We start from the raw sequence: 22,293 nt of genomic DNA, 5'->3' as shown, positions 1-22,293 counted from the left end.
AGCTATTATATCAGTTTGCCCAGTATGGTCAGTCTCAACACGCCATCCTCTGACAGCTTTACATGGGACCAACCACGCCACAGGCCCACCTCTCAGGTCCTTCCTAGGGAAGTCATCTTCCAATGTTAATCTGCTTTAGCTCGTCAGTTCAATTCAGAACATCCTGTCTCTATAGGGAAATTGATCTGCTTCTGTAGACAAATTAAAAATGATCATCTTTTAAATATCTCTCTCACTAAAGACAAGGAATTCACTTAGTTTTTTTTTCTTGTCTCTTTTTGGTTCTTGGACATATCTTTTAAACTGTGGCCAAATGGCATCACAAATTAATATTAAGGTCATTTCTTTCGATTCATTCAGTGAATTGTTTAGGCATTTCTACCACATCATAATTAACATTTTAATATTATTTTAAAGTCTTAAATATCATAGAATGTCATACATACTATCTCACAAAATGATGCATCAACTGGTTTGCAGTAAAAGAAACAGAGGCCCAGAGAATTTATGTAATTTGTCTGAGGCAGCACACTAAAAGTAGTGAAGAAGGGCATGAGTGTAGAGCCTCTGATGTCATATCCACTGGCCTCTCCGGATGTCACTCTTCCTCTTCAACAGTGGCAGTTATTTTATGCAAATTACCCTGCATAATTTATCTAGCAATTTATCTGAGGAAACTATATATTACATTATGTTTGCAGAGGAGGAAAGGCAATAGCAATAACAGCAAGAGTAGGAGAGGCTGTGGGGTCTCCCGTGACACTGGCGTCCCCAGCAGGTGTGCATGGATGGGCCTTTATGGGAGGGGCATGTGGGAAGAGGATTCCTGCAGAAACATCACTGCTTGATACTCATGTAACTTCATATAGTTTTAGAGGTAGAAATAAATCCTAGCCAGAATCACTCATTCTATAGATATGGATAAAGTGGCAAACATATAATTAGTTAAGATGAAAGTTAATATTCAAATGCCTGTGTCTTAAATACATTGTGTTTTTTCTAGTTGCATCATGGTAACAATTAAAATTATCCAAATATTCATACTTGAGGACAATAGGAGAAAACACAATCTATATTTATTTTTTAACTTTATTTTTATTGTTTACACTATTACAGATGTTCCCATTTTTCTCCCTTTGCTCGCCCTCACCCAGCTCCCCATCTCCCACATTCCCTCTGGTCATGTCCACATGGTAGTCTGTGTCCATGAGTTATTCACACTCTTGGGCTGATCCCTTCACCTTCTTTCCTGCAGTTCCCCCCACTCCCTCTGACAGCTGTCAGTCTGTTCCATGTGTCCATGCCTCTGTTTCTAAAACTAAAGTCTATTTTTAAATTGAGTGTAAAGCTAAGCTATTCTAGAAATATTCGATTCTGGATTTTAGACTCTAGTTTCCAAAGTTTTATTGGCCAATACGGTAGCCACTAGCCACTAGCCACATGTAGCTATTTAAATTTAAAGCAATTAAAATTAAATAAAATTGAAAACTTTGTTTCTTGTTCACACTAGCGGCTATTCCACATGCTTACTAGTGATGTGTGGCTAGTGGCCACCACACTGAATTGTGCAGGTTATACAAGTTTACTGTCACTGCAGGAGGTTCCATGGGGCGTCACTGCCCCACGCCCAGGTCACGCCACTCTCTGAACCATGAGCATTGCCTTCTACAGACTGAAGTGCAACATCAAAAGCCATTCCACTTCATTTATTGGGCATGTTGCCTGTTATGGTTTCAAAGTCATAATTAGGAACCAAAGGATAAACTCAGAAGAAAACAAGTTAGATTGTTCATACAGTGGGGTCACTGCAGAAGGAATCAGCAGCACAATGCTACTTATCACTAAGTTATTTGAACAAGAAAAAGACAAGTTAAGAGAGTTTAGGGATCATATTTAATAGATAATAATATTGTAAAAAGAATCAGTATTTTACTTTAAAGCTACTTAAATTAGGCAGAAGAGGCATAAACATGAAAACTACAGGAAATACAAAGTTTTACCTGAAAAACAGCAGCAAAGCAAAGTGCCCCTTTGGAATGCCTATGTCTGTGTGATGTGTGTATGGATGAATGTGTCTGTGTACATCTCAAAGGAGAACAACAATATAGTTTGTCCCCAAATTTTCTTAGTTCCTTTATAATTCTAATTTTACTTTTATTTCAGATCAATGGCGGAGAGAAGCGACCTGCCTCTGACATGGGGAAAAAACCAAAAACCCCCAAAAAGAAGAAGAAGAAGGATCCCAATGAGCCCCAGAAGCCTGTGTCTGCCTATGCGTTGTTTTTCCGTGATACTCAGGCCGCCATCAAGGGCCAGAATCCAAATGCTACCTTCGGTGAAGTCTCTAAAATTGTGGCTTCAATGTGGGATGGTTTAGGTGAAGAGCAAAAGCAGGTAAGAAAAGATGCGAAGTAGAGTAGGAATCAGCATGATTTGAGAAAGTGTATGCACTCCAAAGAAATGGCTTCTAAGGATTTTGGGTGAGTTCCTCAGCTACGAGAACTAAGGCTGGACTGCACCCCATCCGAACCAGACTGTGGCGACTTTGTCTTCCACAGAACTGTATACTTCTTTATTGCCCCTCTATAAATAGCGTGTTAGTCCTTTGTTTCAAAGTTTATAGAGTGTAGTTACTTTTGGAAGGACTTTTACATATCCCAGCCAGGATTACATCATTCCTTAATGCTGCCAATGTGATCATAAAAACCTAACAAAATACTAAAAGTATTTTGAAAACTGTCCACACCTCTCTTCAGTACTTACTACTTGCCCTTTTGTCATCAGAACCCTCTTTGCTAAGTGAACCTCAAGTTTAAGGGCTTCTGCCCTTAGCCATTCCCTAAGGACTATAGGGGAATGTTATTTAAGCCCACATACACCCTATTTCTGTGCTGCATTAAACGGGACCAGATGCCTGTTTATTCTCTTCTCCTGTGGATTGCCATGACGTGCCTGGGGACCATGCTTAGGGAGGGCCACCTGAGACACTTTGCATCTTAGCCCAGAAGGGAATCATGGAGAGAGAGTAAATGTTCAGTATGTAGATGTAGCCCACCTGAACAAGCAACAGTGATCACTTATTTCTAAACCAGGAATTAGAGTACCATTGTCACCACCTGGAATTTCATTGTCACAAAGAAAAAATTAACATTATCATTATAGTTATTGAAAGAATTATGTGAATGCAGCTTTAGCTATTACAGAACACTGAATTGCATTAATAATGTATTACTTCTGTACTTCAGTCTTGATAGAAACATTTACCTTTTTTCATCAAGTCCAAGGAACTATATTAGAAACAGAAAATCTCCAACCTATACACATCCAGAACTACCTATATATTGTATCTTCATCTATAAAGTATATAGTGTTTTATGCTTTTAAGAACACTATCACATGATTTATCTCATTTGCTCTACTCAATACTTGTAGATACTTTAATCTAAACTTTGCAGATTACAAAATGGGGCCAGAGAGTTAAATTCATTCACTTATTCATTCCTCAAATATTTACTGAGCATTTACTACATGCCCCAGGCACTGTTCTACAGACTGGGGATATAGCAGGGAGCAAAACAGAGTCCCTATTCTGTTGAATGATTTGTCTAAAATTATATAGCCATTATATAGAATTACTGTGACTAGAACTTATCACTGAACTTACAGTTCTTCTCTAACAAATTCTTCGAAATCAATTATAGTTGTAATAGTAAAACCAGTGGCTAGGGGAACAGAGCCTACCTCCCCACTTTTCTCCAACCACCCTTTCCTGTAAACCAAAACCAGACTTTACAATCATAAATCTCTATACATTTTCTCATGGCCTTTTTAATAAACACACCCCTGAAGCCTTCTCTGTGCGATCAATTAAAATACCCATTTAACTATTGAGAGAGCATGACACTGTGTTTTGTGATTCTGTCGAAAACCTAATATATTGTACTTGTTTCAGGATTTCAGAATTGGTTTCTATGCTAACTCAGATCAATTTTCCCTCACAGTCCCAAAGCTGAGGGATAGCTCCCAACTGATGCTGGCCATTTGTGGTAAAATTGCACAGTGACTCCACTCAGTAGAACATCGCTAAATGAGAAGCTCCGTGTACATAGACCAGGAATCCCAACCCCACCCTTGTTTCCTAGATGTTGTGATCAGAATGCCTTGGAGCCCCACCCACAATGCCACACTCCAGGACACGCCTCTCTCCGCTTTGATAATCTGTGTGTGTTCTTGGATGGGCACCGGGCTTCAGAGATGTCAACTCTTTTGCTTTGTGAGATAAAATTTTTCAGAGGAGACATCCAGAACACGATTGCCCTCCTAAAGAGTGTGGGCAGCTCCTCTTCATCAGAGGACATATACATTCCCCTCTGTGACTCAGCCTCTCTTCCCTTCCCCCCAACTCAGCGACAGAGTGAGGAGTATCACTCCAAGGCTCATCTGTGCTCTCTTAGCTTCTACTTTGTCAAAGTTTTATTTCATGGATCCTCAGTTGTCTGTACTACCAGCTGTCTGACTCCTCCTTATCGGTCTTTCTGACCCCAGAGAGGTGACTTTCGTAATCACTTCCCACCTTCACTAGAGGAACTCATGCGGTTTTAAGACCGGGGGTTTTAAAAGGCAGAGGCCTGCAACGGCCTTCCCTAATGTGTGGCTGGCTCTTTACATTAACGATATACAAAGTTAGCACAGTTACTTGTACCCATGTTTCTGGTGGAAAAGAAAAATGTCTTTTTTTTAATTTTTCAATGACAGTTGACATTCAATATTACATTAGTTTCAGGTGTACTGCATAGTGGTTAGATATTTAAGGAATTATGTTCTTATGATGAGTCTTAGGTAGTTCCTCAAGGCAGCAAATATAAATACGTAGGGTTTAACCACTAATTCTATCACAATAAGGGCTTTTATTTTGATTATAGCAAGTGGGGAACATTAAGACAATATTTCACTTTCTTTTTACCTAGACATATAAGGTATTTACAGACCAAAGGAATATGAGAGTGACTATTCTTTAACTCTCTTGTTAAAAAGGAAATTACTCCTGTTCTCAATTCCACCTTTCTGAGTCAGGGCTGAGACTTTCTAACAGAGATATTATCATAATTAGGATGTAACATTTAAGGCTTTTTAATCGTATACACAATGTTTCCCCCTTTCCCCTCTGAATTTTATTTCAAATTTAATAAGTAATTCCTTTGCTGGAAATAGTTGAGGGTTTTCTGGATAATTTGTTTTATACATAAAGGATAAAATTAAATAATAGTTGGCCCTATATAACTCATCGGGTAGTATAAAGCATGGGTTATGACACACCTAGGATGCAGGCCCATCCCAGGGACAAGCAGAGAGTCCAGTAAGTGAAATCAGATGCTGTGCTTACAAAAAGGGGGATATCACATCGACGAGCCACTGCTCTGCTGCTGCGTGGCAGCCCTTCCCTAACAGTTTGCAAAAATTGCCAGCAAAGCGTACATGCCCACCTAGAACACACATTTGGACATAAAGAGAATTTTAGCAAAATATCCAAAAGTGTTATTATGGTGTATTACCACCTGTTCTTTCCCTTTATGTTGACTCATTGTGCCAACATAATGTAATAGCCCAGTTTCAAACTTAAATTAATTTTATTTTACTCTCATTTAATATTCAAATTGGGGAGCGCACATGCTGCTATGTATTTTCAAAGGAATATTGGTTGGGCAGACAAGAGACAGGCCCTTAAACTAAAATTCAGGACAAAAGTTCATGGTAAGAACAGCCCCATTGCATAGGCAGTTGATCCAAGTAAAAGGCTAGGTTCCATGAGCCAGAATTGCTCAGAAATCCTGTTGTCATGATAGCCCACAATTAGGAACAGCTACAAAGATAAACACAGAATGGGGAAAATGGTCAAAATTATTGATGACTTATTAGGGGCTCAGAAAATTACAATATTTAAGGAAAAACAGCTATTAGTGAGATTACAACTGACTGTTTTCTTCCCGGCCGAAGGGAACACGACTAATAGAGCTGCTGTGTGTTTATATCACATGCTTCCTCATTGTGGAGTATAGGCGGGAATAAGGAGCCACTGCAGAGGGCAGATCTTTATTTTCAGACTCGATGGTGAGTGAGAAACTATATGTTCTTTGGTTTCCGTGGAGAATCTCTCAACGAAGAAAAATCAAAAGAAAGCTGAAGTGATAAAAATCCTCCAGATACACAAAACCTCCCTTCAGACTCCTTCCCACCAAAGCCTCTGAACAAACTTCACGTATCAGAGCTCTCACCATTTTAACACTTTGGAAGATGGTGTGCATGTGGAATGGGAGAGAATTGTGTTTGGGATTCCAGCTGGAGGTTTTAAATGCTAATGAAAAGTAAGACAATGGAGAGCCCATTTCAGAGGCATACCAAGTTGTTTTAAGGCACCAGATGGAGAAAGGGAAATAAAACATAAGTACTGCTGTGATGTCGGTCTTTGCCACTTATCTTTCACTGACTGGAACCTACAGAGGAAGAAAAATAATAATGTAACAATATCACACCCTTCATATTAGCACTCCTTGGAGTTTCAGCAGTCCTCAGCATCTTTTTTATGAGGTTCCAGCTCAATTTCCTGTTTATCTCCATTATTTCTGGAATCTCTGATTCTGGTCATTGAAGTCCAGGATCTGGGTCCACAGTGACAATAGAGAGCAGATCAAGCCCGTCTAAATTAAAGTCTGTCCAGCTTCGAAGCAGAAGGGATCGGTCCAAAAGGCTATAAAGGGTCCTTGGGTCCTTTTTTGCCACAGAAAGTCAACTCTTAAGTGGAAAAGGAAAGTCACCTTAAATCAGAACCAGATGTAAATGACTAAATGAACCTTAAGTTCCTAATTGGAGACACAGTCAGGCTGTACTACGTTTAGCAAATTACAAACAAAATGTTCTTGTTTACATTACATTAAATGGCTTTAAAGCTCCAGCCAAAGAGCTAAATAAACATGCTGTTAAGCTAAAAATGGAGTGGAAGGCCTGTTCAGAGTTTGATGTAGTCAGGAGAAACCACAGCCCACCAGACCCAGAGAGTGTATTTCTGTAAATGCTAGTGGTGTCGTGGATGGAACAGGAGAGTAGATTTACCTCGAGATCCAGAGCCTAATGAGCAGAGAGCACTTGCAGAGAACTGTTTGAATACTGTAACATATGCCTTCTTTCAGGATGCATAATTCATACCCAAGGATATTCGCCATAGCAGTTCAGCTCAATAGCAACACCTCATTATTTTATCCCTCACTATTTATTCCTATGTTTGACGCCTCATGAAATTACTGTTAATGTGTTTATATAAGGGGAGATCTGACACAAGTGGGAAGAATGTAATTTCCTACTCATTCTTTCCTGCTGCTGTGTCCTCTTCCCCTGGTACAAGTGGCAAGTGTAAATAGTTAATTTGCTTCAATTATGAGCCTGTCCTGCTAAATTAGAAGCAGCAGGGATATGAAGAGCCAGAATTATACTTATGAGGCAGCTGACAAATCCTCCGAGCCCATGGAATCAAATCATTTACTCCTCATTGGTGCTCAAACACCCACTCCATAAGTGCCGCCAGGCTTTCCTCATTTCCCCTTTATCTTAGAACAAAACTTGGATTTTATGTCAACAGTACATAAGGTTAACTTAAATCCTGTTGCACTATGTGGCTTTCACACATATTTATCTTGGCCATTTCCTTATGCATTTTCCCAAACTTTTTTTTTTAACTAGGAATAAGGGATGTGTGAGATAATTGCTCATTTTATAAACTGTAGAAGAAAAGTCTAATATTCCTAAAAATTTGACACTAAGAGATTGAAATTACATGAAATGGTGAGCATATTTTACTGCTAAATGTATACTGTATATGTTCCTGTGCATCCAGTGGCTGGAACATAAATGGGATTATTGCATGCAGCATAAACATACATGTACACATATACAAATATCCTATGCTCATATACAGGGAACAAAATTTCATTTGAAAGTTTCCATGACATTGTCAGGGACAGAATTTAACAAAATAATCATTCAAGTTGGTGTTTTTATGTATTATTGCTAAAAATGTTTGGGGGGGGGTGGGTTGTATATCTGTATATCAAAATCTCTGTTTCCATGGATGTGGAAAATGCAGTTTAGTACTTTTTTATATGCACTCATGCTTATACTGACTCACAGAAGGAAAAAGCTGAGACTAAGGACTCTACCCTCAATCACGAATATTTCCTGAGCACCTAGTATGTACCAAGCACTACCCTGTGTCCTGGGGCTTCAACTGTAGGAAGAAAAAAAGAGAGATCAGGCCCCTGAGGTGGTGTGTCTGAGAGAGGCATCAAGGGAGTTGTTGTGCCACTAGGAGGAGCCACTGAGTAAACAAAGGTGGAATTTTTTGATTCACACTCTCAGTCTGCCATACTTGCTGTAAGGTATTGGGTAAAATGACTATCTGTTCTAGTCTGTTTTCTTGTCTGCAAAAACGGAAATGATAAATACCATTGCAACATTCTTGTTGAAAGAATCGAAGACAATATATAAGTATATAAACTGCTTAACACAAAAAATGCACGCAATGTGTGCATATTTCTGATGCCTGTTTTCAACCTGTAGCTCCAGTGCCTCACACCCCAGCAGGCATCTGTTAGACACTCAATATATTGTTACATGTAATTGAACAACATCATACTTGCCGCAGTCATCTGCATTCAATAAATGAACAGATATATTTTGTAGCCTTTTTTTTCTGGAAAAAGGGCTTGCTTCTGATACCTAACATTCCAGAAACAGGCCACACCATTATTAGGTAGGCCTTCTAAATCTGTTCAGGTGTTCCCAACAAGAATCGATAGCAACATTTTTCTCACATTGTATAATATTTTCAGGCCTCTGAATACTACTTTTTAAAGTTTTTTGAGTTCTGGAATGCTTAAAAAATGCTGAGCAAGTTGCACAAGATGGAAAGTTAACTGCATTTGAGGACTGAGTTCTGTATAAAATACAGATGTCCTTTTTTAAACTGTCCTTAATAATAGCATTGAAAGAAGCTGCAAACATTAATTTCTAAAGGATATGGCAGAAAATTGTGGTTAAATTATTATTTCTAATATATAACTGTATTTCTAAGCATTTTCTATAAATATGAACTTGTAGTGGGGAAGAAAACTGCATGTGAAGTCAACCTCAAAAAAATGCCTTTTAATATTTTTTAGGGTTTGAATAGAATACAACGTTGGAAGAATTATATCTTTTTTCTTATTGTTACTGTAAAGGCTTGGTTGAAATAAACTATGACTAGAGATTAACTAGGGGCCTGAGCAGAAAAGAAGGAAGGAAGAAGGAATTAAATGGTATTTATAAGAGTTTGCTTTTTTCTGTATGAGTTGAATGGATTGTTTGGGTAAAGAGCAGAATGTAAAAGAGCAAAATGACAGATCGTATTAGAATTTTTTCTATTTGAGTTTATTGTAGTCACTGATATTGAACTGCTGGTTTCATTTAGGGGTAATTAGCCTGTAAAAACATGTGTACTGCTGGTATTTGGAGCATTTCAAAAATGATTCAGTGAATCACTCTATTACATGAACAGGATATGGATTCTGTAGAATTTCTATTTGATGTCTATCTACGTATGTTTTAGTTTAGCCATTATATATGTTTTAGTTTAACTACTGAGATGCAATCCTTAGATAGGATATGGTAGCTTTCTTAGAATAACAAACCACAGCACATAACTAAGGACAGGATGAATTCAAAAGTGTTTGGATGAGCTAGGGAAAAATGATAAATGATGTATTATGATTTTTAAATCCCCATCTGGCCAACTTTGCACTTTATTTCAAACAGCTGTAGACCATTTGGAAGCCATTTTGTAGCTCAACTGAGTACTAATATTTACTATATGAATCACATAACTTTAAAATATTTGTCTTTCCCTGAGAGAGAGAGAGACCATTTCTTTCCCAAACTTAACTTTGACATAAATCAGACCCATCCTCCTAGGTTAGGAGGTTTGATCACTGCAGAGGGCTGCTCTTTGCCAAAGGCAGTCAGCCTCACCGTTGGGTTCTGCGAGTAGACTTTCCCCGCCCATGAACAGAGGCCTTGAAACAGTTTCGAGGAACGTTTTACTGATGACTTTTACATAGCTGTTCTAAAGTAAGAATTTCCCCCACCTCACCTATATCTTGCATATGTACATATTTTTATCATTCTCTCATATATTTGAGGTCTTTCTTCAAACATTTCCAGCAAAGAAAGAATTGAAAAAGCAGCTTCGTAAAATTTTAGAAGGGCTCATCAGAAAGACATAGCAGTGTCTAACATTGGAACCATTAGGTAGTCCTCAAAGGGGGAGGGTCCACACCACTGTTGAAGAAAGTTGACTCCACTTTTAATCCTGATCTGGGCCACTCCCCTTTAAACACAATGGCTGAAATATACCTCCTGAAATCACCGCCCTTTGAATCTTCCCTGAGAACATCTGCAGCTATTCAGGAAAGAGCGAATCCATCAATCCATATAATGTGACATGATGAGTTTACTCTTTTCTAACGTGGTATTTAGGCACTTGTGCGATGATCCCACATAGCTAATTGTCAATAGCCAATAGGGAGCCATTTGTAGAAAACAGGGTACTGTGAATGCTAGTCAGGCATCCCATCATGACATTGATCCCCAACTAAAGCCAGGGGGCACATTCAGCCTGAAATTCATTGTTAGCCACCTTTCTCCTGCGGTGGTTAATCAACAAGTTTTAGGAGAGTTAACACTTTGTGTGATGTTGGCTACTGGGAGCCCAACAAAGGGGTAGGTCCAGTCACACCGTTGCTGTTTCAGTAGATACAAACTGCAAGAAAGGTGATAGATGCTACAATCCAGCCATCTGCAAATACTGTCGCATGCGCTGCTACTAAGAAAATGATGATTGGGCAATGCCATGGACCAAAGCACATTAGATTTGCCTTTGGAAGTTCAGCGAACCCCAGTTAGCTGCCTGGGGGTCGGTTGGAATGGCATATTGATAAAAACATAAGTGCTTTGAGCATATAAATGTGTATTACCATCAAAAATATGCAGTATTTACTAAGTATTTGTTTTAAAGACCTGAATGGGATTTCTATCTGTGTGAGAGAAAAATCCTCTAGAAATATTTTAAGGTATTAAAAGTAAATGTAAATAATGTCAGTTTAAACTCATTAACCATAAGTTATGTCTTGGAGGAGATACTTGAGAAAAAAACTAGAAGCAGCAGTCTGTCTCTCAAGGTTAAAAAAATCAGTAAAAAGCAGGAGAGCTTTGTTTTTCTGATTGTGGCTGAACCAAGGCATGTAATGTACATGGGGCATGGCACACACAGGCATTTGCTGTACCCTACCACTATTTGTTTTTACATCAAAATTTCCAAAAAAGTATCTGCGTTTGACTTCCAATAATTAGCTCAGTAAATTTCAAATACTCTTGTATTTAAACCAAAGGATTTATTGGTCTTTATTTAAAAAATAAAACTTTTAAGTCTCTTGAGTTTGCTATTTAGTAAAGATAGAACAATGATTATATGATAATATTGTATGAATTCTTAGTTGCCTTATTATAATCACCTTTCCTTATATCAAAATGCCAAGTATAAAAGTCTAGGCTGAAGACCTCCCTAAAAGAACTGAATGACTCGCAGGTATATTTTATGGGGTCCTTTGTCATTCTGTTGACAAGGTCAGTCATTTGTTTACCTTAAGTAAAGTGTTCTGCTTTAATTAAAATATTCATGAGTAAATAATATTTCTCTCATCTTGCATTTCACAGTTGGGGACTGGGCTCAGCAGAACCCCCTCGGCATTAAAAGCCATAAATTGACCCCCGTGGCCGACTTTGGCAGGGCTTTAGACATAATTTATGTTTAACTACTCTGATTCCAAAACCACTTTTCGGTACTTAATCTGTGTGTGTTTTAGCTCAGCATTACAAAATACTAGCCAAGCCTCATTCCTGCTGTAAAACTCAAGATGTGGGAAATTTGAAATAGCTGTTGATAAAAATACACTTCTTTTTACACAGTAAATGATGAAAAATATTTTGTTATTTAAGGCTGATTTCAAGAGATTGTGAAAAAGAGAGAGACTGAAGGCTTGAAAGAGTCAGTGTAGTGGCAGCAGACAGCCACGTGTGTTCACTCTGCTAATCCTTCATTTTCGGCTCCGATGACTCCTTTCTGTTTAACTTGGTGATGAGACCTTTAGCATAGCAGCAAGTCATTTTTTCAGTACTTTTGCTCAATTTAGGATGATTTTACTTACATTTTCAGGATAATTCCCACTGAAAAATGAAAACTTCTGGCTACTGAAATTCATTTCTGAACATTTTTACCGTTTCACAAGGCGGAGGAGCCCACAGACCCGGGTCGTCCGCCGTTTATGCGGGACAGGACCTGACCAGCGCAGGCTGTGCGGCACCACGTGCACGCAGCCCTCAGCTGCTGGGGCCCCCTTTCACCCCCAAGAGTGTCCGACTGCCATCGCCAAGTCCTGAGTCTTTGCAATCGAATGTCAAGGCTCAAAATCTTAAAATAGTGATGAACCTACCAACTCCAATACCGTTCCCTTGATTTACTTACTGAACATCATTGGCTATCTTTGAACCCTGTCCTTGTTTTTACATTTATGTGGAATGCATATATCAGGATTTGGATGCACTGTAGAATTATCTGCTCACTGTATGAATGTGAATGGCTTCTTTGCTCACATGTGTTTTCCTGGGAGCCTTTGTCAATAGTGTCTTTCTAAGCCAACTACTTCCACTCTCAGAGTAAACCAGATGAATCTTTTCATATGCTTTACATAAAATAGAAAATTTTATTATTGTTAATCTTCTTATCTGGCCTATTGCCATACTTCTTAAAAATCTGTTTCAGTAAGAGAATGCAATCTTTGGGCAGGTATATATAATTACATAATGTAATTGTGTGTTTCTGTGTGTGCATGTGTGTGCAATTGTCATTCTGCACTGTGCTGAGCTGGAAACAAAAGCAGATGCACTTTCTAATTTAAGTCTTTTTGTCGTTGTTACAGGTCTATAAAAAGAAAACCGAGGCTGCAAAGAAAGAGTACCTGAAGCAACTAGCAGCATACAGAGCCAGCCTTGTATCCAAGGTAACATTCAATCGTATAGTATTGTCAGATTGTGGGCATCTTCTTGCAGATGGTGGTGGTCATTTGAAAGCATGAAAGATCACTTTAGCATTTCTGCACAATCTTCTTTGTTAAAAAAAAAAGTAAATCCTAAACAAAGCTATATAGCTATATATTATGGAAATATTTGTTCATACTTAAAAGACAAGAGCAGCATCCTCTGGGCCTTCTGCGAAATATTTTCCACCTATGGATTAGTCACAACACATTCTTAATCCTCAGCAAACTTTCGATTTCTCTGTATCCCAATCTTAAACTTCCTGCTCCTTCATTGCCCTTCCAATTGACCTTTGCTGTAGAGATGCCAACTGTCAAATCCTAGCCTCACCCTGGCTGGCATAGCTCAGTGGATTGAGAGCGGGCGGTGAACCAAAGCGTCGCAGGTTTGATTCCCAGTCAGGGCACAGGCGTGGGTTGCAGGCCATGACCCCCAGCAACCACACATTGATGTTTCTCTCTCTCTCTATCTCCCTCCCTTCCCTCTCTAAAAATAAATAAGTAAAACCTTAAAAAAATAAAAAATAAATAAATAAAGAGGGACCTCATTGGATGCCCTGAGTACAGAGCCTTGGAATCTCAGTGCTGGGGGCCCGAGGGTCATTCAGTCCAGGCCTCACTTAAAAAAAAAAAATCCTAGCCTCATTACAACACCATTGGGATGTAAGCCTTCTCCCCACACCCTAAAAAAATTGCATTATTTCATTTGAAGGTGAAAATGTCACTTAAAAATATTTTATGCATTAATATATGGTTCAGATCAGTTATTAGGAGTGTCATTCCATGCACCAAATTCTTGCATGTTTGATTCCAGTCAGGGCACATACCTGTGCTGTGGGTTTGATCCCAGTTGGAACACATATGGGAGGCAACCAATTGATGTTTCTTTCCCACATTAATGTTTCTCTGTTTCTCTGTCTCCCTTTCTCTCTCTCTAAAAATCAATATATTTTTAAAAACTAAAGTAAAATATAAAATATCTTAAACACTAGTTCTTTCTGTTAAAAATACTCAAGAGTTGACTGTTTGGTCTCAGGTTATTAAAGATATATTTCCCTTTTTAGATTTCTCAGGGAGGTAACCTCAGGGAGACAGGGCTGTATTGATAGATGGTTGATACTATGTCATCTCAAGTCCAAATTGGGCTGTTACTTGGCTCAGTGTGTCCTGAGGCTCTGGACTTCATTCCATTCACCCATGAAAAATACTTTCTCTGTGATCCACAAATACCCATGCCCCTTCTAACAACTCCAAAGTAATTCTATAATGTAGGTTTTTGAAGGGGAAAATATATGCTGGTTATACTAATGCAGAACAGGAAAGAGCACAAATATACATATGTAAGAAATTTCAGTGTGCCAGTAGCCTAACTCAACTTATACTACACTTTGAAGGCATGACATTGTAGAAAAACTTAATATTTATTACTTAACCTTAAAATTTCTAGTCCCCCATACTCTCTCACTATGGATCTCGCACTTTCTAATTTCTAACTTTTGTGAAGCTATATATATATTCTGCTGATACAATCTCACATTTCTGTGTATTTATAGAATTCACAGAATGTGTGTAAAATTATAGCAAAAATATATTAGATTCATCCAGCCACTGGGTTAAATACTGATACTGATATTATTCAGACTGATATGCTCAAAATATAAGGGGGATTTTTAAAAAGTTAAGTAAGATTTCAACCAAGATAAATTTCTTTTTGAGCATTTCAAATAGTGTTAGTCAAAGCATTTTATCCAAGAAAATCAATACAAAAAGTTTCAATTCTAATACAAAGCACACTGGTTAATTATATGCAGATTGCCAGAATGCTATAATACTGACTAAGCCTTTACTTTCAAAACAAGTGTCCTCAGATATGCTCTTAGCTGCAACTTTTCTTACAATTCACTTTCAGAGTTGCAACCCTCAGTATACGGCAATTTGTATAAATGCTGCGAATTGCCATTTCTATATTTTAAAAACCAAGCACTTTTTTTTTACAGCTTACTCTGACGTTTTTCTTCTCTTTGGCAGTAGGAATTTTGCTGGAACTGTTGAATGTCTATTTATGTACAACTATGTATTGTGTGTATCCATACTGAAGGAAAGTTACAAACCCCCTGTCCAGGTTAGAAAAAAAGGACCCTCTGATGTTCTATGTGAACAGATAATTTTCAGTGTAACCCTGCAGGCACGTCCAGAAAAATTTCCAGCCTACCCTCCCATTGCAGATAAAAACATGTAAAAACCCATCTCTTTTCCATTTTATATTTTCCTCTTGTGGGACTGTTCTGACAAGTACAGTAGTTAGTTAGTTTATTTGTTTATTTATTTGTGTGTGTATGTATGTTCACCCAGGCCCCACACCCCACCCCTCTGGCAACCATCAGCTTGTTCTCTGTATCTCTGTATGGGTCTGTTTCTGTTTTGTTTTATTTATTCACTTGGGGTTTTTTTAGATTCTACATATAAATAAAATCAAAAGAAACCATTTTTTATTTCAAATCATAACAAATAGGTCATTTACATTTATGCATATATTTTTCTATGCTGTAATTTTTTAAGTATGTTATAAATTATTTCCCTATTCTGAAAGAGCTAAAGGGGCAATCATAAAATGCCCCATGGTATTGATCACTACGATTTCAAGTAAGCACAGTGCTCCAGCCAAGCTCCAGTTTTTCCCAGTCATTCGATCATGCATCTGTTTGGGAGGTGCTCCTGGGCATGTGGTCTATGCCAAGCACTGTGCCAGGCTCAGGATACAGCGGAAAACAGGCAGATGCATCCCCTGCGCTAAGGAGTTTTCTCTTTCGTTTGGGAGAGCAATAGTGGAAATGTAAACTAGTAAATGGCCAGGATCTCAGAGAATCTAAACATTCTGAAGGAAATAAAGCAAGTGATCTAAAATAAGGTGGACTGCAAAGTCCTCTTTGAAGAGGTGACATTGTAGTTGAGAGTCCAAGGAAGCCTGGGTGCTACAGGCCCAGAGGTTACTGTGGGAGAGCCCTGCAGCAGGAGCAAAGACCTGGGGGACAAAAGTGTCTCCTGGACTTGAGAGGTCATGTGGCTGGAGCTTAGTGACAGAGGATGTGTGGTTTGAAGTGAAGCTGGGAAGGTGGGCAGAGGCCAGATTGGGAAGGCCTTACAGGACACTGAAAGGAACTGGATTTATTCAGTACATGGGGAAGTCATTGACCTGGTGCCAGTAGGGAATGGCATGATCTGATTTATATTTTTAAAAGATCACTTTACGTGAATAAGCTTCCTCAGTCCCCACACCTTATCCCTCTAAGTTGACTTGATTGTCCACATTTCACTAAAGAGGGAAATCAGCGCATAGGGTACCAGTGCCCAAGGCCAGTGTTGAGCTAGCCCACTCTCAGTCCTCGTGCTGGGCCTTGCTGCTCATGCATCTGGACAGTGTGCTTGACCTGCTTCTTGAACACCCTCTGTCCTACAAGTCACGGCAGAGCATAGACTCTCTCTCATTGGTGAAATACACTATTAGCCAGAGAGCATCATGTTCATTTTCCTAAGTTCTTGCTTTACTCCTCCAGAGCTACAATATTTTGGTACCTACTTTCCATGTAATGCATTCATCTCACCAAACAAGCCTTCACTTTCTTAGGCCAATAGCTCTTACCCTCACTAATCTGCAGCCATGTCAAGGCTGCTACTTCTTGCAGCTTCCAGTCCAGGCCACACTCTGCATCTGCCCAAGGCTGCATGACACCTGCTTCATGTCAGGCGCAGGGCTAGGTGCTGAGAGCACAAAGAGGAATACAGCACATCAAAGGAAAATGCTTCATGACACTTGAAAGGTTTAAAACTACAGTCTAAAATTAGCTGCTTCTTACGGAACATAATCAAAAATAGAAACAGCCAGTGAATGCTGGCTCCACCCATGAAACTGAGTCACAAGATTAACAATGCCTGTCTCCTTTCTGCCTGTGCTCACATTATGTTTTAGTTTAAATCTGCTATATACCACTAATCCAACAAATTAATTAACACGACTCCTGGCCTGAATAAAATAGAAATCAACCAAAACCAAGAAAAGCTCTGTCACAGTAATTGAATATTCTGTCATACTTTAAAATGACAACACTGACATATTCTCAGAAGGACATTGAACTTTTTCCAATAATAACACAAATACAAATAATGTATTGTTATCAAGTAGCTTCTAGGAGTCACACATGGTGCTAGCAATGTGTATATTTCTACTAATCATCATAGTAACTCTACAAAGTAAGATTTAGACCCATTTTCAAGATAGTCCCTAGGCAGGGAGATTAAATGACTTGCCCACAGTAAGGAAAGGTTGATAGTGGCTGACTGAGGACCCAGCCTCCTCACTGTCTTGTTCCAAAGCTTATAGGTTTTCTCTGCCCATAGTGGTTGTCAAATATTTATATCTTTAGACCTATGACTTTTTGTTAGCTCCAGTAAAATTCTGTGCCAGCTCTTACATATTAGATAGCTAAGAGTAAAGCTTCCCTGGCTTAAATGATGGTAGGGATAGAAAGTTGCCCACTTTCACCCTCAACTGCCACTTACGAAGGCTCAGGCTTCCTGGCTAGAGCGGTTTTACATGCTATTTAATGTCATTTTGGGTTGGGCTATGAAGTAAAGCTTAAGGATATATAGTTTTTCCATAGACGTGGGTCTGAATTATTATGTTGAAAACAATGTATAACTTTAAAGCAATTGGAACTAGTTTCATTTTACCACATATACCAGAATTTATATTCCCAAAATGAGTGTTGCCTTCAAAGTGGTCGCCTGGGGAGGCTGCAAACTTATTTCTTTATTGCTCCCCAAGTTCAAAAGATTCTTGAAACTCCTGTTTTAGAACTGCAGTCAGAAAAGTTTATGAGCCACTTTAGAAAGTCAATCTTGTTACCTTGTTTTCACACCTCATTCTTTTCCCCAAACATCACTCAGATATAATCCACAGACTTGGCTTCTAGTGACTATTCACTGCTTCCAAAAATCAAATTCACCATCAAAAGACAAAGCATTGTCTGAGGATATGTGAAACAGTGTTCCATGAGGCTCTGAAGAGAAACCCAGTATGGAAGTTCTCAGATATTCCAAGTAAACACAGTGTTACTGAAAGAAACTTCCACCATCTTAGAAGTGCTGACCTGGAGGAGACAGCATTTTCGTGAACACATTCTGGTTTGTTAAACAAGGGTCATCAGATTCATGACTTTAAGGTCACATACCAGATAGAAAATTTTGCTTCTACCTTGTGCTAAAATTTATAGGGACAATGGAATCAATTTTTTTAATGTACAGTGTAGAACAGCATTGAATTAAGTTACAAAAGTTCTGTTGCCACAACCAGTGGTAAAGAATCCCAGTGCTCAATTCAGTTGAGAGGTAGTGAATTCAAAACAAAAGCAATGATTTCTGTTTACAAGATGAAGTAACTTATAGAATTCATGCCATGGAGACAAACACTGAGTCTACATTTGGAAATGGGATGGACCATTTTATGACTGCTAACATAAAATTTGCAGCTTTGTTAGCCCAGATTGTGATTTAAAGATAATAAAATCTCATGCTTCGGGGTGTAAGTTAATCACCTGCAAGGACCAGGAAGAACTTTTCATCCAGAAGTAACAATGCACAATTGAGTCATTTCATAAATGATGTTTAATTTCCAGTGCATCAAGTATTGGTCATTGCTGAAAGCAAGAATCAAATCAGATGGGCGATTACTCTTATTTGCTTCGGCAACTCCTATATTGTTGCTTCCACTGAATTTTATGTCTTGTGTTTATGCTTTGTTTAATAATAATTGCTTTGTCAATTTTTCTTTTTTTGTAACACTTATCATCCCAGGATGGGGGCATTTATACATTCTGCAGTATTATCTTCATTATACAATGTAAATGGGATCAAAACTATCTTGGATAATCAACAATTTGGTTATTAAGAAGTGTCTTAAGGTTTACAGAGTTGTATCTCTCTCTCATGAAAGGTTCTACTGAGAAGACCCAAAAGTCTCCCTTGCTACAAATGCACACTCCTTTTGCTTGTAGAGAACATCTTTCAGAATCAGGGATCCAGAAGCAAACAGAAAATAGAACTTATTCAGGAACCAATAGCTAGAACACAGTTTTTGCCTAAAAATATCTGATTTGAGGATTGATTTTCAGTTATACATACAGTAGTAAAATCACATTTATCAGGTTACCTATATAAAGCACACACCACTAAAATAAAACTGGTTAATGTGTTCAAAAATAGAAACCAATACAAATCATTACTTCTGTATGAGAAAATAGTTGTACCTCATGAAAGGTAGGTATAGAGATCTTCATACACAATATAATTAATTTGCAAAATTGTAGCCTTGCTTTCCTAGTTTAATTGGAAAAATGATACTATATTAAATTTATGGTTTTTTAATATTCACATCTAATCAGATTATAAATCCATAGCACTTTGCTATGGAAAATGAACATACTCTTCCTATCTTCCAAAATAATAAAATAACTGGATAATTAATAGGTGGCCTGTTATATTAGTCTGATGAAGAATTAATCAGAAATGAAGCTAGAGGTAGGTTTTTTCCTGTCTAAATGGGTAGACCTTCACATAAAGATGCTGATTCTCAAACTAGGAGTGGAACACGGTCAGCTTCTCTGCTGTCTGCATCCACCCAAGATCCAGTAGGGAATAAAGGGCCCGTTAACCATAGGACTAAGCTAAGGGTCGTAATTTCTCATCACTCCTGGGAGGGCATGGCTTATGCTGAGAGCAAAGAAGAAAGTGGAATATCAGTCCGATATTCTGTAGGTTTTCAAAGATTTCTGATCTTTCCTCACTCCTTGGGAGGAGGAAGGGCATGTTTTGCCAGAGCCTCAGCAAGGGCAGCAGTGGTTGTATGCTGCTCAAGGAGAGTTGTTCAGTCGTTCAGGAAACACGTTTGCTGTCTCTGTGTACTTGGCATTGTGCCCGATGCATGGGCAACAGAGAGTCGAGTCGCTCTCATAAAAAAGATCCTTTTTCTAGTGAGGGAGGGCTTCATTTTATAGAGAGCATACAGGGAGAGAGTGCCTTTTGAGGTGCCTGCCATGAACAGTCACATAGCTAGACACATTATTTACCTTGTCACATTAAATATTTGGAAAGTAAAGAGAAATCATGCAACTTCCCAAAATTCTTTTCCCCTCTGTGTCATAAATTTTGTTTCAAATGTTGTCTAAATCATTACTTTGAGAAATCTATTTCATTTGCCCATATTCCTCCTCATGATTAAAAGTTACTGCTTTTCCACCCCCCCCCCCCCCATAGCCTGGAATATCTCCTCTCCCTTTTTATGTGAATTTCTTTTATCTATTTTTTCCTTTTTTAATATTTTATTGTTCAATTACAGTTGTCTGCATTCACCTCCCACCACTCTCCCCCACCCCAGCCAAACCCACCTCCCTCCCTTGCTTCCACCCCCCTTGTCTTTGTCCATGTGTCCTTTATAGTTGTTCCTGAAAACCCTTCCCCCCATTATCCCCTCCCACCTCACCTCTGTTACTGTCAGATTGTTCTTAATTTCAATGTCTCTGGTTATATTTTGCTTGCTTTTTTCTTTTGTTGATTAGGTTCCAGTTAAAGGTTAGATTATATGGTATTTATCCCTCACCGCCTGGCTTATTTCACTTATTATAATGCTCTCTAGTAATTATTGTTACTCTATTACAGTTGTCCCAATTTTTTCCCCTTTGCCCTCCTCTACCCAGCCCATCCGAGCTCCCACAATCCATCCCCAAAATGTTTTAGTTTTACTGAAACTAAACGAAACAGCTGAATAGACAAAATGTTTTGTGTTTACCATGAAAAATGAGAGTCCTTACAAGGTTGGCAATAAAGTATCTCAAATGAGGTTGCAACTTACTTCTATATACCTATAAGTCTGTATTCCTGTCTCTACGTCTATCTATTATCTATCTATATGGTAGACCACATGCTACTAATTAAAAAGTAAAATTTGGGAGAATTTGGCTCATTGTTTATTTTTAATTCAATGTTGAGGAAAACCATTAACATGTTCACACCTTAGCTTTTCTAGGCTGTAATTGGGAAGCTGCTAACTTCCTAAATCCTTCAAGAAACTGTCATCATCCTTAGCCTAGAATACAAAATTTACTATGTAGGTAGAATTCCAGGAAACATGAAACAATGATTATTTTAATATTGTACCTGACTGTATATAATTTAACTATGCATTTCGAGATGATAAAAATCAATTTATTTGAGGCAACATATCTGACTAGTTAAACTGAAATGTATGTTCTATTTGCCATTTTAAATATGTGTGTAATTTATTAATTCTTCTGCACTGGTATTTTTCATGGAAAACTATTGCTGTGAAATGGCCCACTGAGAAGAGATTTTTGTGGTTCTCACCTGTAGAGTTACAGCATACGTTCACATACTGGCTTCCAAGAAGCCCTGCTCTCAAGGCACCCGATCAGTCTTACGTAACCCAGTGCTGTCGCCACACATATTTTATTATGTTTTTTAAAGCTATTTATTTTTCTGTGAACCCCTTCAATACAGTGTGCAAACTGTGTGTGTTGGGAGGCAAAGTGGTCGTTGCACCTAGAACTGCTTTCAAAGACTGGCTATCCACCCATGAGGCCAGACCTGCTGCTTGCTGAGTGTCTGTGTGCGTTAGGATTAGTCATTTTTAGTGTAAGTGTAGTGTAAGTATGTTTCCTTAAGTCTGTTTAATTTACCCAAATGTATTTATTACCCCATTGTAATTCTTGGGATGATTATATGACTACCTCTGAACAACATGTCATATGTACTTCTGTACATTTGGTTTACATATACACAGGTGCATATGCAAGTTCAGGCTACCTATGTAATACACATACAGGGTCCACCAGAAGGAAGGCCTGCTTGAGCGTAGTCAGTAGTGTCATAATATGGGTGTAATAATTTATAGTTTTAATTTGAACATTTCACCTAAAATGTCATATAGTGTGCTTGAGTGTGATATTGATATGTTACAGAATTTCATGCTTATGATTTTGTAATAAAAAGGGGTGTTATTTGTGCCAGACCCTGTATATACCTTATATATGTAATATCAGTAGGTAAT

General features: G+C 38.4%; 1 protein-coding gene across 5 annotated transcripts in view; it reads left to right on the top strand.

Annotated features, from left to right (window-relative positions):
* TOX (thymocyte selection associated high mobility group box) overlaps positions 1–22,293 on the top strand; it is a 304,166-nt gene that overhangs the window by 271,077 nt on the left and 10,796 nt on the right. For all 5 annotated transcript variants that reach the window (XM_045861498.1, XM_045861494.1, XM_045861495.1 and 2 more), the window contains exons 5-6: positions 2,164–2,394; positions 13,059–13,139. In XM_045861498.1, coding sequence (XP_045717454.1) covers positions 2,164–2,394; positions 13,059–13,139 — 312 coding nt within the window. The remainder of the gene's footprint in view (positions 1–2,163; positions 2,395–13,058; positions 13,140–22,293) is intronic.

The sequence above is a fragment of the Phyllostomus hastatus genome, unplaced genomic scaffold (genome assembly GCF_019186645.2).
Source record: "Phyllostomus hastatus isolate PE091 unplaced genomic scaffold, TTU_PhHast_1.1 phas_scaffold_21, whole genome shotgun sequence".
Classification (NCBI taxonomy): domain Eukaryota; kingdom Metazoa; phylum Chordata; class Mammalia; order Chiroptera; family Phyllostomidae; genus Phyllostomus; species Phyllostomus hastatus.
The sequence above is the reverse complement of the archived record's forward strand: the minus strand, read 5'-3'. Positions and strand labels throughout refer to the sequence as shown.